Source organism: Pongo pygmaeus, chromosome 14 (genome assembly GCF_028885625.2).
Source record: "Pongo pygmaeus isolate AG05252 chromosome 14, NHGRI_mPonPyg2-v2.0_pri, whole genome shotgun sequence".
NCBI lineage: Eukaryota > Metazoa > Chordata > Mammalia > Primates > Hominidae > Pongo > Pongo pygmaeus.
The window spans coordinates 48,200,460-48,214,604 of NC_072387.2; the positions used below are offsets into that span (position 1 = coordinate 48,200,460).

Here is a 14,145-nt window from a genome sequence, read left to right on the forward strand (position 1 = left end):
AGTTTACAAATTTGTGTTGGGCAGAATTCAAAGTTGTGCTGGGCCATATCCAAGCAGTCTGCGGGCCTCAGGTTGGACAAGCTTGATCTAAAGGAGAGGAATAGGAGCTTGGAGAGGCCCTCCTTTCAACCTTTTCTTTTTTTTCTTTATTTTTTTTTGTTTGTTTTTAGATGGAGTCTTGCTCTGTTGCCCAGGCTGGAGTGCAGTGGTGCAATCTCGGCTCACTGCAACCTCCGCCTCCCGGGTTCAAGCAATTCTCCTGCCTCAGCCTCCCTAGTGACTGAGATTACAGGCACGCATCACCACATCTGGCTAATTTTTGTATTTTTATTAGAGACGGGGTTTTATCATGTTGGTCTCGAACTCTTGACCTCAGGTGATCTGCCCACCTTGGCCTCCCAAAGTGCTGGGGTTACAAGGGTGAGCCACCGCATCTGGCCTCAACCATTTCTTAGAAGGTAAGAATCTCCACATTTCACTCTATTGTATGGTTCTTCTGTCATTTTCTTTTAAATCCTTTGCTCTTTTACATGTGTGTATTTGTTCTCCCATTAAATTGAAATATTCAGGTCAAAGCATATCTTTTAATTATTTTGATGTTCTACTAATTAATGGAGCTTACTATAAAAAATTATCTTTCACATTTTCACTAAGAAACGTTATTTTCAAAAATATATGGATACATACACACACACGTATCTGATGAGACACACCTGAAAATTTATTTTAACTCTTGACAAATATTGATTTTAAGCTCTTAACAATTTATAATTAGCCTCATAAAAACACACTTAAGTAAGCATTTAAAACATAAAATAATTTCCCTGTTTTCATGCTACCACATATTATTTTAATTCATGAATATATCATTTACTTTTTTACAATTGTTAATTCAGAGAATTAGAAATAAACATGAAAAGTGGGTCATGGTTACTCTACCTTAATAACCTCTGTTAATATATTTAGTAATACATGAATAAGACTAGACAATTTCAATCAGTTTAGAAAGGTGCAAAATGGAAAATGGAAGCCTTCCTTCCACTGGAATGCCATCCTGAAAAAAAATCTAAATTTATATGTATCTCTCCAATTCATGCATGTAAGTGATCTCAACATACATACATAATATAGCTTGCTTTTTCACATAGTATATTGTGGGATTCTTTCCATGTTAGCATTTAAATCTCCTTCATAGCAGATAACACTTGCATAGTATTCTGCTGAATGAATGAGTGCATCATAGTTTATTTGTTCAGTCCTCTATTGATAGACACTCTGGTTGTCTCTCTTTCCTCCTCCCTCCCTTAGTCTCTCCTTCCTTCCCTCATTTCTTCCTCTGTCTCTCTTTCTGCCTTTCTCCCTTCCTTCCTTCCTTTCTCTTTCTTTCTCTCTCTGTCTCTATTTTTCTCTCTATTACAAACCATATGATAAATATCTTTGTTCATATACTGTGGCAAGTTTTTGCATTATATCCATAGTAAATGTCTAGCAGGAAGAGTGCCATGTTATGAGGACACTCAGATAGCCCTGTGGGAAGGACCATTTAGTGACGAATTGAGCCTCATTTTAGTGAGTAGCATATGCCAGCCATGTGAGTGAGCCACCTTGAAGTGAATCCTCCAGCACCAATTAAGCTTTCAGATGACTGCAGTCCTAGGTAATATCTGATTGCAGCTTCATGAGAGACCCTGAGCCTAGATCGCCTAGCCAAGTCACTCTTGATTTCCTGACTCACAGAAGTTATGATTTTTTTTAATATACTAGTTTTGGGGTAATATGTTAAGCAATATCAGATAACTAAATACTTATGGCTTGGAACAGTGGTTGTCAACCCTGGACAATTTTGCCCCTCAGGGACATTGGCAATGTCTGAAGACATTTTGATTGTTCCAACTGGGGAGGATGCTACTGGCATTTAGTAGATAGAGACCAGTAATGCTGCTAAACATCCTACAGTGAACAGAATAGTTCTCAACAACAGCAACAAAATATGCAGCCCCAAATGTCAATGGTGCCAAAGTTAAGAAATCCTGAATCCTAGAATAACTTAAATAACATTGGAATCATTTTTTTTTTTTTAAACGTAAGGTCTCACTCTGTCGACCAGGCTGGTGTGCAGTGGCATGATCTCGGCTCACTGCAACCTCCGCCTCCCAGGCTCAAGCAATTCTCCCACCTCAACCTCCTGAGTAGCTGAGACTACAGGTGTGTGCAATACCACGCTTGGCTAAATTTTTGTATTTTCGTAGTGACAGGGTTTCTCCCTCTTGCCTAGGCTGGTCTCAAACTCCTTGGCTCAAGCTATCTGCCTGCCTCAGCCTCCAAAAGTACTAGGATAAGAGGTGTGAGCCACCATGCCCAGCCCAAATATTTTCTTTCTTTCCTTCTTCTTTTCTCCCCTGCTTTCTTTTCTTGTCTCCACACCCCCTTCCAGCCCTCCCTTTCTTTTTTCTTTTTTTTGGTGACAGATTCTCACTCTGTTACCCAGGCTGGAGTGCAGTGGTGCAATCACAGCTCACTGCAGCCTCAACCTTCTGAGATCAAGTGATCCTCCCACTTCAGCCTCCCAAGTAGCTGCGATACAAACATTCACCACCACAACTGGCTAATTTTTAAAATTTTCTGTAGAAGTGGGGTCTCTTGATGTTGCCCAGGCTAGTCTCGTATTCCTGGGCTCAAGCGATCCTCCTGCCTCTATCTCCCAAAGTGCTGGGATTACAGGTATAAACCACTGTGCCCAGCCTCTATATCTTTTTCTTTTCTTCTTCTTCTTTTTTTTTTTTTTTTTAAAGAAGGGGTCTTGCTCTACCATCCAGGCTGGAGTGCAGTGGTGCAATCTTGGCTCACTGCAGCCTCTGCCTCCCAGGTTCAAGCGATTCTCCTACCTCAGCCTCCTGAGTAGCTGGGATTACAGGCATAAGCCACCGCACCCGGCTCCATATCTTTTTTAATTTCAGATTTTTAATCACCTTTACAGGCAGTGGTAATTGATGAAGTAAGTCCTGACCAACGTAAAAACATATTTTTGCAATGAGGTGCTAAAGTGTCACACAACCTCTTTTGCAAGCTAGTTGAATTCCAAGATCCTGTCCTTTTTGGAGTTTTGGAAAACAATATGTGAAATAGGTTATTATTTTAATTCTAACACTTTTTCTATAGATCCTTCTGGATTATCTAGGAACACACTGCATCACCTATTAAAAAGTGTAAATTTTTAAAATTCTCTCTAATCTTTATGACTTTTTTCTTAGTTTATTATTCTGGTTTGAGCTTCTAGTGAAATATTGAATAGCAATGATAGTAGATAGTTTTTGTCTTATTCTTGATGTCAAAGAGAAAGTTTTAAATATTTCCTTAGGTGTGATGTTTGTCATAGGGTTTTTTTTTTTTTTTTGTATATACTCTCAATCCAATTAAGGAAATCACCTTCTATTCAAATTGCTAAGAGTTTGCTTGTTTCTTTAATCATGAATGGATATTGGATTTTATCATCTGCTTTTTCTCAATCTATAGAAAAGCTCACATGGGAGAAAGAATAGTCTTTTCAGCAAATGGTGTGGGAGACAACAGAATATCCACATTTAAGACAATAAAACTGGATCCCTACCTAACATCCATACACAAAAATTAGCTCAAGGTACAAGATAGGCTTTAATATAAGTGCTGAAACTATAAAATTGTATTAGGCCTGTGCAAAAGTAATTGCGATTTTTGCCACTACTTTCAATGGCAAAACCTGCAATTACTTTTGTGCCAATGTAATAGAAGAAAACACAGGAATAAATTTTTGTGATCTAGGTTGGGTAATAATTTCTTGAATAAAGCACCAAAAGCACAAATAATAAAAAAGGAAATTGATAAGTTGTATCTCATCAAATTAAGATCAATTGTGCTTCAAAGGATGCCACTGAGAAAGTGAAAAGACAAACAAAAGTAGGAAAAAATATTTTCCAATAAATTGTTAGGACTGGTATCCAGAATATATAAAGAATTCTTACAACTCAATATCACTAGTCACTAGGAAATGGAAAGCCAAATCTCAATGAGATATCATATCACACTGAGTAGGATGGATAAGATAAAAAAGACAGACCATAACAAGTGTTAGTCAGGATGTGAAGAATACTGGAGCCCCTCATACAGTGCTGGTGGGAATGAAAAATGGGGCAGTCACTTCGGAAAACTATTTGACAGTTTCTCAAAACATTAAACATAGAGTTAACCATAAGAACAATCTACTCCTAGGTATCTTCCTAACGAAAGTGAAAACATATATCCACACAAAAACTCTCACATGAAAATTCAGAGAGGCATTTTTCATAAAAACCAAAAATTTGAAACTACCTAAATGGCCATCTGACAAACGAATGAATAAAATATGGGAGATCCATATAATGGATTATTATTTGGCAATAATAGGGAATGAAACACTGATACAAGCTACAAAATAGATGAACCTTGAAAAATTATGCTAAGTGAAAGAAGTCAGGCATGAAATGTTACATATTGTACAATTCTGTTTATATGAAATGTCCAAACTGGCATATCTATAGAGACAGAGAGCAGATTTGTGGTTTCCTAGGGTGGTAGAGAGGGGAAAATAGGGAGTGCTAGTGGGTACAGTTTTCTTCTTAAAGTAATGAAAATGTCTTAAAATCAGATGATGGTGATATTTGCCAACTCTGTAAATGAACTAAAAGCTGTCATATTTTATACTTTCAACAGGTGAAGTTTATGGCCTGTAAATTATATCTCAATAAAGTTTTTAAAAACCAATATAAATTTGTATTTTTTATTACTTAAACATTTTGTCTATTTACCTCCAATTTACTTTTTAAAATAAACAGCTTTATTTTTTTTCTTTCAATTTTAAGATAGGGCTTGCTCTGTCACCCAGGCTAGAGTAGAGGGCAGTGGCATGATTATGACTCACCGCAAGCTTGAGCTCAAGTGATACTCCCACCTCAACCTTCCAAGTAGCTGGGACCACAGGCATGCCACCACACTCGACTAGTTTTCGTATTTTTTTTTTTTTTTTTTTTTTTGTAGAGACAGGGTCTCGCTATGTTGCCTAGGCTGGTCTTTAACTCCTGAACTCAAGCGATCCCCCTGCCTAAGCCTCCCAAAGTGCTGGGAATACAGGTGTGAGCCACCACACCTGGCCTAAAAAACAGCTTTGAGATGAAACTTGCATGCCATCCAATTCATTCATTTAAAGTGTACAGTTCGGCGGTTTTTAGTATATTTACAGAGTTGTGCAACCATCACCACAATTTAGCTTTAGAGTATTTTCATCCCCAAAAACTAACCTGTACCATGAACTGATACTCCCCATTCCCTCTTCCCAACACTCCTCTTCCCAGAACCACTCATCTACTTTCTATCTCTATTGATTTACCTATTTGAGAGATTTCACATAAAGAAGTCATACAATATGTGGTATTTCATGACCGCTCCTGACTTGGCATGTTATCATTGTCATTCCTTTTAATTGTACATATTTGCAAACTCTACATTATATTATTGCTTTGTATATATACAAATTCATTTGGATATGTACACCTTAGGTAAACTTCTGATATTTTAATTTTGGTTACACTGAACTTAAATTTATCTGTGAAAGAGAAAAGACATCTTACAATATTGAGTCTTCCTGTTGAAGAGAACAATATTTTTTCATTTATTTAAGTTTTATGTTCTCCCAGTAGCACTTTAAAGTTTCTTCATCTAGGTTCTCTGTATTTTTTGTTGAATTCATACCTAGATATTGTTGCTTTTTGTATATTTTTTTCTTTTGGATAGTTGAGCCTTCTCTTCTTCATTAGAGTAGAGATGAGTGGTTTTTGTCAGTGTTTTCTTTATGTGACCTGTGTAATAGGTAATTTTCCCTTAAGTCTGATATACAATATAACTATGTACATAGACATATATGAAACAAGGAAAATTTACGACAAGAGCCAAATAGTGTTTCTGACAAATAACTCACAGAAGCCCAGCGATTTTATTTTGATCCAAATTTTAAAAACTGAGAAAAGAAAGAAAAAAAGCCAATGATGTTTGTTTTCCAGAGTTTCCTGGGAAGTTTTCTCAACTTGTTACTTTCTTATCCATTACTTTACAGCTACATGGGCTCTGGTCCATTTGTGTTAGGGCCAAGTTCATCTTGTTTTGAGGCCTGTACACTTACACACTTTCTTCTGCCTGGGAATGATTTCTCCTCACATTCTGATTCTCCTTCAAATCTCAGTGTAAGCGTCAACTCCTCTCCAAACCTTCCTGAGTGACGTGGGCCTTTTCCTTCATTTTCTTTCACTGTGCTACTTCAAGCCCTGAGCACTCATCACAACCTAATAACATCTGTTAACAGCTTTGTCTGTTTCAGACACACAATGTAGATTCTCCAATGCCTACCAGAGTACCTGGCCCATACTATGCCTTCAATAAATAATTTTCAAAAAAATAAATTCCGATAAGGCAAATTTAATTTAAACTTTCAGTTAACTTATATTGAATGTATATGCCAGGCACAAGTCTTGGTGTATTTTACATATTACATTTGATTGTCATCTAATTAGCTCAGAAGGTCGCAGATTCATAATTTCAAAGTCCTCTCTAATCCTATAAATTTTCTCCTCCTTCCTGAGAGTCTTGTCCCGCCCCCCACATCTTCTCCACCCCTCACGCTTCTGGAAGCCCAAGCAGGGTTGCCCGGCGGAGACTTCCGGGGCCGATACGCATGCGCGGTCGATCTGCACATGCGCAATACTGGCGCTGCCGCCGCCGTCCCTGCCTGGCTGAGGTGGCAGCAGGGGGCGGGACGCGCAGCGCTATGGCCGAGGGCAGCGGGGAAGTGGTCGCAGTGTCTGCGACCGGGGCTGCCAACGGCCTCAACAATGGGGTAGGCGGGACCTCGGCGACGACCAGCAACCCGCTGTCGCGCAAGCTGCATAAGATCCTGGAGACGCGACTGGACAACGACAAGGTAACCGGGGCTGGCGGGGCCGGAGACACAGGTTCCCGCGGGGCTGAGCCGGGCCAGGGGCGGCGTCTGTCAGGGACCCACTGCGGTCTCCCTCGTCCCGGCAGCAGAGGGACCGCGAGTGACCCCCTCTGCAGGCTTCGCTGCTCTGCGGGCGCCGGGTCGGGGGGTGAGAAGGGGGAGCCCCAGCAACCTCCGGAAAAGCGAAGGGGTTTCCTGGGTGTTCTCTCCACCTGAAAAGGTGCCTTCAAGGCTCTCTGGATGGGATTGGTGAACTGTGGCGCCTCGAGAAGTGTCCTCCAAACACCCCCGGAGGCGTTTGGCTGTGTGAGCTGGGAGAGAAGAGGAGAGCACAGGACTGGATAGGAAACAGATGCAGAAGAGCAGATTCCAAGATAAGGCAGCGCGAATGGGCGTCGGGAGACCGAGAGAGCAGTGGTAGGGGTAAGGGTGCGTTTCCACCGACAAGTGACAACAATTGCAATAATTTGCAGCGCGAAAGAACTACCTTTGCCCGTGGCTGAAATGAGCTCATATCTCCTAGTTTTTGTTATGAGCCAAGCGCTATGATTTGTGGGCTCAGGCTGTATTTCTTTAGAAGATAAACTGACCGCATGCTCTCCCAAGTACCTCCTGAAACTTAAGTTGGACTTTACAGCTCCTCACATACCCAGCCATCTCTTCTGTCTCTGTGAGTCGCTAGGTAAATTGGTCATGACAGTGTAACATAAAGAAGAACATATGTCAAAGTTAGAGAGTTTTATAGGTGAATATGTAGGTAATTGAAAATAAGCTGTCGATAACAATTTGATTCCGATATGTAAAAAAGTAACATTGCAATGTAATGAATAAGAAATTAGGGCTCTGTGGGCTACCACTTATTAGATAGAACCACTGAATGTGTGCATTATGATTTGAGTAAGTCCCTTCACTAATCTCAGCTTCTGTTTAGGAATTAGGAATACTGCTAGTAACTTTCTCATGGTTGTTATTTGAGGACTCAGTGAGAGACTCCAGGTAAAGTCCTTTGCAAAGAGCCTGGCACTTACTGTTTCTTAACAAATATTAATTTTATCATAAAATTTATGAAGTGTTTAATGTGTCTCATATTGATATTATATCATTTAAGACTGCTACTTGCTCTAATATAGATAACATGGCCTTTTTTTTTTTTTTTTTTGAGACACAGTTTTGCTCTTGTTGCCCAGGCTAGAGTGCAATGGCGCAGTCACGGCTCACCGCAACCTCTGCCTCCCGGGTTCAAGCGATTCTCCTGCCTCAGCCTCCCGAGTAGCTTGGATTACAGGCATGTGCCACCACGCCTGGCTAATTTTGTATTTTTAGTAGAGACAGGGTTTCTCCATGTTGGTCAGGCTGGTCTTGAACTCCTGACCTCAGGTGATCTGCCTGCCTCGGCCTCCCAAAGTGCTGGGGTTACAAGGCGTGAGCCACTGCGCCCCCAAATGAACTTCTTTTTACCATGAGGGAAATAAAGCATGGAGAGAGTGCAGCTAGGTTGTCATATAACTAGTAACTGGTGGAACTGTAATTTGCATCCGAGTCTGTGATTTCGTTCATTCAACATTACTGATTACTTCTTTGAACCAGACCTTAGGACATTTCAAGGCTGTAGTCAAAAGAAACTGCTTCACTTTATGGTTTTTTTTTTTTTCTGTACGGTAAGTATTTATAGTTGTAAACATATTTTTGCTTCCTCTGAAATATTAAATTGAATTTATATAAATAGCTTTACTATTTTTGTCAATCCAGCCAATATTTCAAAATAACAAACAGAAACATGAAAGGGTAAGCCTACTAGAATATACAGTAGTGGAGGTGTAGAAATGTATATCTGCAGAATTTAGGGTACTATGGGGATGTCCTGGGCTTGGTTCTCTGCTCTCTCTTCCATTCATATTCTCTCTGTAAGAAAAATCTTGTACTTTCATGGTTTTAAGTAGAAAAAGCATGATTACTCTCAAATTTATAACTCTGTTTCTGACATCTACTGAGCTCCAGATTTGTAGAATTAGTTGTCTATACTATACCTCCAATTGGATACTGATTGACGTCATAGAACTTAACATGGGTGGAACTCTTGATTTATCCTCTAAACTGGTTCCACTCTCACTAAAGAACATCACCATTTACCCAGTCAAGCAAGAAGCATATGAATAATTTTGGATTCTTGTCACTTTTTTTTTTTTTTTTTTTACGTCTCCTGTCAAATCCACAAACATCCTGTAGGTTCTACTTTGAAAAATATTTTTGGAATATCTTTTTTTTTTTTTTTTTTTTTTTTTGAGACCAAGTCTTACTCTGTCGCCCAGGCTGGAGTCCAATGGAGAGAACACGGCCTTACTGTAGCCTTGATCTTGCTGGCTCAAGCGATCCTCCTGCCACAGCCTCCCAGGTAGCTGGGTCTACAGGCACGTGCCACCATACCTGGCTAATTTTTTGATTTTTTTGTAGAGATAGGGGTCTCACTATGTTACCCAGGCTGGTCTTGAACTGGCATCAGACTTTCCTCCCAACTTGACCTCCCAAACTGCTGGGATTACAGGTGTAAGCCACCGTACCATGTTTTGGAATATCTCTTTTTCGTTTGTACTACTGCCATCTTGGTCTAAGCCACTATCAAACCATACTTGGATTATTTTAGTTTTTTCTCTGACCTACCTCCTTTCTTGTACCCCTCTACCATTCATTTTCCTTACAAAGTTGGAATAAAGTTTTATAAATATAAATCGTCTTACATTACTCCCCTGCCTAAAATCGTAATAATTTCTCATAACTTCAGTCATAGTGGCCTTCCTTCTACTGCTTTAGGGTCTTTGTACTCATTGTTTGCTCTGTGTGTGGAAGGCTTTGTCCCCATGACTGGCTATTACCTACCACTGAGGCCTCAGTTCAAAGTCACCTCAGAGAGGCCTTCCCCTTTAAATTTCTCCAAGTTCTACTTCCAGTTATTCAGTTTCTAGCCTGGAGGATTCCAGTACTTATTCTTAAATAGATGGTTCCAGAGATAGTTAATGTGTACATTATATATGTGTCAACTAGGTATACACAAGTAAGTATGCATGTATATATTCCTTTTAAGTTTTTAACTGTTGGTATTATAACTGTTTCTACGCCTTGATGTTTCACTTAACATATCTCAAAGCTTATACTACGTAAGTGCGTAAAGATTTTTTTTTTGTAAATGGGTATATCATAATTTATTTAACCAATCCCTTTTAGATGGACATTTATATTGTTTCTAGTCTTTGCAATTCCAAACAATTCTGCAATGAATAATCTTATATATATAACACTATACACAAGTAAGTATATACCCTTATTGTGTTCTGGAAATAAGCATGCTTCAGTAATTTGAAGGTCATTCAATATTTTTTGGATTGTTTAATGAAAACAAATCATTTGAAAATGATTTCATTACATTTTGTCTTGAGATTAGGAAACCATTTAAAAATTAGTTCCAGTAACTGTCTTCTGTTACCAATTATATAGGAGATGTTAGAAGCTCTCAAGGCACTTTCAACCTTTTTTGTTGAAAATAGTCTGCGGACTCGAAGAAATTTACGTGGAGATATTGAACGTAAAAGTTTAGCCATCAATGAAGAATTTGTAAGCATTTTCAAGGAAGTGAAGGAGGTATGTAAACTCTTTTCATTTAGCATATATTGAGAACTTACTCTTATGCCTGGCTCTGTGCTAAGTATTTTTTTGAATTAGGTTGATATATTTGCTATTTGTATACTATGCCCAGATAGAAAGCTTAGCTAATTTCTCTTGCTGCATCTGGGTCTTTATTTGTATTAATGTGATTTATGAATCTGTGACTTCCACAAATATTAATTCTTAGAAAGTTAACATTGTTCTAGAAGATTATTTTAGGAATTTTAGCTTTTTTAACAAAAAAATTAACATTTCCCTGAATGGCTTTCCAATAGAAATATCCCCTCATTGCATAAACCTCTCTTGGATAACAACTTCTCTACTGGAGATTAATTAGAACTGAGTTACTTTTACTATATCCCAAAATATGAAAATTTCAGATTAAGATCAGTAACTTCAGTGTATTAATAATGATTCATCATACTTGAGAGTGTAGTCTACTCACCATAGAGTGAAAATAAATTTTATTTATGTTATTATATCTTTATTATGTAATATTTTATTAACTTTTAATACATTGTAATATTAATATATTTCTATGTGAGTTATGGAAGTGTTGCACATGGTTTCAATGAGAGTTCAATAAAAATAGGTTGTTTTTAACACCTTGGTAGGTTTTTATTGACTGAAGACTAATAATTTGGAAAGGATTTTTTAAAAAAAATTACATTAGGGATGGAATCTTGCTATGTTGCCTAGGCTGGAGTGTAGTGGCTGTTCCCAGGTGTGATCATAGTACACTACAGCATCGAACTCCTGGGCTCACGCAATTCTCTGACCTCAGTCTCCCAAGTAACTGGGACTACAGGTGTGTGCCACCATGCCTGGCTCTTTTAAACATCATTTCCTACTAAAAGGAACAATCTTACCAGTATCAGAAAGCAAAGATGCTATCTGAGACTATTGGATACATGTCAAAAGGACTCTGGAGCTAATGTGAAGAGGATTCTTCTACTGGCCAAACATAGGACTATTTGAACATCAATAAGAATAACTGCAATTGAGTAACACTAGCAATAAAGGGATATTCAGTTTTATAAAGCGTTTGCCATTTTCCTGCGGTCATATTCTCTAAAAGGAATGGACTATTTTCTTTACATTTTTTCTAACACGAGATGTTATTCTTTTTAATCATTTCCAATTTTAAATATAGGATCTCTTGTCATGCCTTGACCAAAAAAATAAAAAATTATGTAACTAAAATAAGGATTTAGCTAAGAGAAGAGAATCTTCTTCTTACTGTATATATGATGTTTTATGTTACTTTTCTCCTTTTCAGGAACTTGAAAGCATAAGCGAAGATGTTCAAGCAATGAGCAACTGTTGTCAAGATATGACAAGTCGCCTACAGGTATTATATAATGGCTAGATTTTGGCATAGTTCCTGCTATAAACTTTCAAAAATTATTAGGTTGACAAAATGTGTAGATATCTAATCCATAATGCCCTGTAGGAAATTTGGGTATAAATATAATCCTTATTTTTAAAAATTGTAGCTATCTTTGTGTTTCTTTGGATAATGATTTATTAATATTGTTCAATTAACTTTAGAGCATTTATATTTTGGTCTAGCCAGTACAGAGCTAACTACGTAGAATTTTGATAAACCTTTCAATTCCATAATATTCTAGAAATCTAGGAGTAATGATTTTTTTTAGTAAGAAGCCTTAGGAATAATTTCACACTAAAGCTGTGCCTGATAAAGACCCAGCTTAATTCTGATTTATGCATAACCTTAAAAAAATTCTGGGAAAATATGTATACTTTTAGGTCTTTTAATGAAAGCAATCCTAAACTTATAATTTGGCAGCAGGATCAGCATTTGACTTAATTACCCTCATTCATCTAATTTTGGAATAGTACATAGAATAGTTTCCTCCTAAGGGCCAATCATGATTATGTCTACCACCTTCACATTTTAACAGTGAGCTTATATCTCTAAGTGTCTCTTGGAACGATTGACATCAACAGTGATTCTAGGAAGAATCATTAATGCATATTCTACAGATTAATCACAGGCTACTTGCATCGTCAGTTTGCAGAACTAGTTAATTTCTTGTTTCTCTGAAATTTTATCTTTTCTGGTCTTGTCTAAATTTTGATATTCTTACTAATCTATCAGATATTATTGGCATGTTTATTGTCTCTTAGTCCAATATTTAGATATTTGTTAATTTGACTATTTAAATAATTATATAATATAAACTAATTATTAATGGCCATTTCACATTTTTGGCATATATTTACTTTATTCCTCAGTGGTTGATTTTGTTTCACCCTTCTTTTTCTTTAACTTTATTTTCTTTTCTTCTCTTTTAGCTTCCATGACATAATGCCTTTTCTCAAATCATGCTTTATAAGGTTTTCTATATTGTACTTTTGTGTTTTTTAAATAACATTATGCTTTGTTATATTAGACTACTCAGTTTCTGATTTTTAGTGGTAGTATCTCTTATTTTTTAATTTGTATCCTTAATTATGTTTTTATACTTTTCATCATATAGAGTTTTAAATATAAAAAGATCATAGTATTTTTATTTGTGCTATTTTTCAAACAATTTATAAATATTTTAAATTACAACCAAAGTGTCTCTTTGTTTTGTCTTCTGTATTTTTTTTTTTGAGACAAGTCTCGCTCTATCCTCAGTGGCATGATCTCGGCTCACAGCAGCTTCCACCTTCTGAGTTCAAGCAATTCTGCCTCATCCTCCCAAGTAGCTGGGATTACAGGCGCCTGACACCATGCCTGGCTAATTTTTGTGTTTTTAGTAGAGACAGGTTTTCGCCATGTTGTCCAGGGTGGTCTCGAACTCCTGACCTCAAGTGATCCGCCTACCTCGGCCTTCCGAAGTGCTGGGATTACAGACATGAGCCACTGTGCCCGGCCAGTCCTTTATATTTTTTTCGCACCCACCTCACATCCTATTTTTTCTTCTACAGTGGCATGGGCCTATTTTCTTTCTTTATTCAGATCAACTTTATTGAGGAATAATTTATGAATGGTAATAAACTGCATCCATTCAAAGTGTTCAAACTGATAGGCTTGACAGTTTTATATGCCTATGAAACAACAACTATAATCAAGATACAGAACATTTTTATCACATATAAAAGATTCCCTCATAGCTTTTTGATTGAATATTTAAAAATATTTGATACTGCCTATTGTTTACATTTGTTTTTGATCCACATATCATTTCTAATAGTAGGAGGTCCATGATTTTGAAAGTTTTGTTTATTCCTTAAAATATTGCTTAAAGCTAATTTATTTGGATATAGCACTATTGGAATTCTAATAGTATACATTCATAATATCAACTTTAATATTTTTAAGTTATTCATAAAGAAAAGTATTTCTTAGAGTATCCTCACTCTCCCTTTTTCTTATAGAATGTTGTTACAATGATTCATTTAATTATTTAATATTTTCTGAAATGCTTTGACTATGTCACCTTTTAGAAATTATTAGAAAACATTTAAAAATGTAA

General features: G+C 37.2%; 1 protein-coding gene across 4 annotated transcripts in view; it reads left to right on the forward strand.

Moving 5' to 3' along the window:
• Positions 1-6,735: 6,735 nt before the first annotated feature.
• Positions 6,736-14,145, forward strand: part of COG6 (component of oligomeric golgi complex 6) — a 141,435-nt gene continuing 134,025 nt past the window's right edge. Inside the window, exons 1-3 of one of the 4 annotated variants that reach the window (XM_054446212.2) lie at positions 6,736-6,982; positions 10,490-10,633; positions 11,937-12,008. In XM_054446212.2, the coding sequence (XP_054302187.2) occupies positions 6,737-6,982; positions 10,490-10,633; positions 11,937-12,008 (462 nt within the window). In that variant the 5' untranslated portion in view covers position 6,736. The remainder of the gene's footprint in view (positions 6,983-10,489; positions 10,634-11,936; positions 12,009-14,145) is intronic. The other 3 variants (XM_054446208.2, XM_054446209.2, XM_063650780.1) reach the window with 3 other exon arrangements.